This window comes from Populus nigra, chromosome 3 (genome assembly GCF_951802175.1).
Source record: "Populus nigra chromosome 3, ddPopNigr1.1, whole genome shotgun sequence".
NCBI lineage: Eukaryota > Viridiplantae > Streptophyta > Magnoliopsida > Malpighiales > Salicaceae > Populus > Populus nigra.
In genome coordinates this window covers 4898011-4901590 of record NC_084854.1, presented here as the reverse complement: position 1 = coordinate 4901590, position 3580 = coordinate 4898011, and the positions used below count along the sequence as shown (strand labels likewise).

Here is a 3580-nt window from a genome sequence, read left to right as displayed (position 1 = left end):
CTCAAGAAATCACGTGGAAATCAAAAGAACACGTTTGTCTTAGAAGGGTTACTTTCATCACAGCTGGCATTGTCATCATTATCTTCTTCTTCTTCTTCTTCTATGTAAGAGCCACAATCAAGTGCATCAACGCACTTGACCCTCATCATAACTTAAGGTGGCTAGGTGATTCCTGCTCTCTACGGCTACGCCTCAAGGTCTCCCTAATGTCCAATTAGGTCCTATTGTTTACAAATCTTCATTCTTATCCTAAAATGATTTGTTTTGCAATGCTCGCCCTAAATTAAGAAGTTACTTATCCTTTCTTTCTTTGTTTTTATTTGCATCACATAGTAAAAACATTTTTTTTATACAATCAAGCCCCTAAACTCCCTTTTAAAATAAATAGAAAAGACAAGAAAAAAGAGGTCAAGTTTCGTGTAATAAAAGACTTAATTTATAAGAATTGAAACAATACGACTGTTAAGAAAAATATTATTTTTTAAATTTAAATTAAATAATTATTGATTATATTTCATTTTAATAGTCACACCTATCGGCTAGCTTTGGTCAATAAAATAAATTTTGGATTTTAAAATATATAAACAAATAATTTTATGCAATTTTAGTTTCAAATCTCAAATATATGATTTTATAAAATAAAAAAAATAAAAGAACTTAGACATTTATTGCACAAATACTTATATTTTACTGTGGATTCACATAATTAAATTACTATTTTACTTTTAATTGACAAACTCACAAAGCTTAGGTTTAGGAGTATAAAAATCTTTTCCATAAAAACCGCTAGTCATTATTAAAAAAAACAAGGAAAGGAATAACTGCTCATAAAATAAATTTTAGGCGTGGGCAAATTTCTTGCTAGAACACGTGCAAGACATACGCGCGTGATTGTCGCGCGCCATGTAACATGACAATGTATTACGTTATGCATGGAAAGAAAACATAAAGAATAATTCAAGAAGAGGCACAATTAATGACAAGTTTTGTAAGATTTGACTTTCAATGATTTGCTTTCTATTAGAAATCACATATTAATCTAGCAGCTACAAATTCTTAAATGATTATTTTCCGGTGTTTCTTTCAAGTTGTACGGTAAACATGCAGCGGCGGAGCTAGAATGTTAAATTTAGGGGGGGAATTAAACAAAGAAACTTTTAGAAAGGTTAAAAGTTCAAATTTACTAATTTTAGGGCTAAAATTGATAATCACTCAAGGGGAGACTGGGAAAAACAATTGCAGGAGCCGGGCCCCTTGCAAGCCACCCCCTGCCTTTGCCCCTGTAAACATGCTTCATCTTCGCCTCAAAAATAATATATATATATATATATATATATATATTGTACAAAAATAAAAATTAATCTAGAATGATTAGTACTGTCATATAAAACTTCATATTATCTCATAGATACCACTTCAATCTTTGTAAATTCGCTTCTAATCCCACATATTTGTACGTGCTAAACAAATATAAAAACAAAAATCAAAAAATAATAATTGAGAAAGTAGATATTCTATTAGCTGGCATTAGCAATTCAACAAATAAAGGATTGAAATTGGAAAATTTTAAACAAAAAGGAACGATGTCAAGCATTTTGAAACTAGAGGGGCCAAAATAGTCTCCGTAAAATAAAAAAAGGGCTATCGTGATAAGAATATGATGAGGATCTTGATTGCTAGGGAACATATGATTTTAATAGGATAGCGTAGCATTGAAAAAAAGATGAAGACTAGCAACTGTCGTACAAGCAAATGGCATTCACCTCCAAAACGCCAGTGATTGGGCAGTGCCTTTAATAATATAAAAACCCGCAATCCCATATCTCTTTGTTGCTTAATTTCAGCAGATACAACACAATCTCCATACTGAAAACATTGTTTTTCAGATGAAATACTACCGGGTTTTAGACAGAATATCGCGAAAGTTCTGAGATGCATCTAATGTTTGGAGTTCCTGTTGTTCAAGGAGATCATAAAGTTGAAGAGAGAAAGTGGGAGAAAGAGAGATAGATATTAGCTCAGGCCAAGAAAATTTCAGATTTAGTATTAATTCTCTTTAGTGCGTAAAGGGTTTTTTCCTTTTTCTATTTTTTTCTATTTTTTGCATTCAGACTCTTTTATTGCCCATAAAGCTGAAAGCATTGAAGGATTTTTAAGAGTGATTTAAGGGAAACGGTAATTCTGTTACACGAAGAAAAGATTTAAAATTTTGAATTCCAGACAAGCTAGCTAGCTCCTGTTGTATTTCAGTTTCAGTTTGTCCTCACGTTGTCTTATTTTTTTGACAGAATGGCTGCGGCAGTGATTAAGGAAGCAAAACCAATCTCTTCAGCCTCTGAAGTTGAGTTTGCAAAATGTGACTGTTGCGGCTTTTCAGAAGAGTGCACGCCAGCTTATATTTCTCGGGTGCGAGAGAGGTATGGTGGTCGTTGGATTTGTGGATTGTGTGCAGAGGCTGTTAAAGACGAGACATGTAGGGCCAAAACTGATATTAGTACTGATGAGGCATTGAAGCAGCACACGAAGTTTTGTCAACAATTTAGATCTTCTACACCTCCAAGGAATCCTACCGAGGAATTGATTTCGGCCATAAAACAGCTGCTTCGACGAGGTTTGGATTCTCCTAGGAAGAAGAAATGTTCCGTTTTCCCATCAGAAGGCTCATCGCTTTCGATTGAGAGTTGAAGGCTTTGAAGAGGATTCAATAATGACCATGAATGGTTCAGTAATTGACCAAGAAAGGTAAGGCAACCTGGGATTAGTTACGGCTCATGTTCTTAGTTACTCCAATGTTTTTCTAATATGTTCTTGGTGGCTAGTGGGATGGTTTTAGTGTAATGGTTATGCTAATGACATTAGATTGAATGGGGCAAAGTTGAAGGGATTTCCCTTCATGAACTTCAATCGAATTGAATTTGGTTATGTTCGATCTTCTTATTTTTTTAGTTATGAGGACCTCTTTTTCCTTCTTTGTGTTGGAAGACTAAACTCCGATAGTAATTAACGAAACAAATCAAACTATGATCGAGCGATGTTAAGATCCAATGCCATGTATTATCTTCATAAAACTTGCCAAGCAGATATGTATTGTGTGAGTACTCTCTCGCAGGAAAATATAAACATGCATCGAATGGTGTAACAATGGAGTGGCATTTATTGGGCACCATTCAGGTGGTGTGATTTTTGTCATAAGCAGTAGTTACTGCCAAGGGAATCAACTTTTGACAGGAAAAATCAAATTTCAAACAAGAAATGAGGCAAACTGGTTTTTCCTGAAGAATTTGTGGCAGCGGAAAGCGTATACCATTTCTAGGTAACAGTTTCGTGAAGACGCCGGTAAAGAGAAGGAGGGTTGGAAAAGCTGTGTTCTCTGTTCCTGCTCTCCTTTCTCTGACAGAAACCAGTGGATCGGGATCCTATGAAATATCGAAAGTATCGGCCGCGAGGCTGTGGTAGATAGGAGCCGAAGGGCCCATGCAGCTAGGTGTACGTCCCTGTCGTCGCTTTACCTGTATTTGTCAATAAAATTGTTATGATCTGAAGATAAAACACGGTGTCGTAAATAAAATGAGAAAAACCA

General features: G+C 35.1%; 1 protein-coding gene across 2 annotated transcripts; it reads left to right on the top strand.

Moving 5' to 3' along the window:
• The first annotated feature begins 1695 nt into the window (after positions 1 to 1695).
• Positions 1696 to 2922, top strand: LOC133688810 (uncharacterized). Of its 2 annotated transcripts, none has more exons than XM_062108426.1 (2): positions 1696 to 2059; positions 2289 to 2922. In XM_062108426.1, the coding sequence occupies exon 2, from the start codon at positions 2290 to 2292 to the stop codon at positions 2683 to 2685; it is 396 nt and encodes a 131-aa protein (XP_061964410.1). In that variant the 5' UTR covers positions 1696 to 2059; position 2289; the 3' UTR covers positions 2686 to 2922. The 2 variants fall into 2 exon arrangements, with proteins under 2 accessions (XP_061964410.1, XP_061964409.1); XM_062108425.1 differs by having other exon boundaries at positions 1697 to 2175.
• Positions 2923 to 3580: the final 658 nt, after the last annotated feature.

Bases quoted from the DNA above. Each gene is read 5' to 3' on its own strand.
- LOC133688810 (XM_062108426.1), top strand. From the start codon at position 2,290: ATGGCTGCGGCAGTGATTAAGGAAGCAAAACCAATCTCTTCAGCCTCT.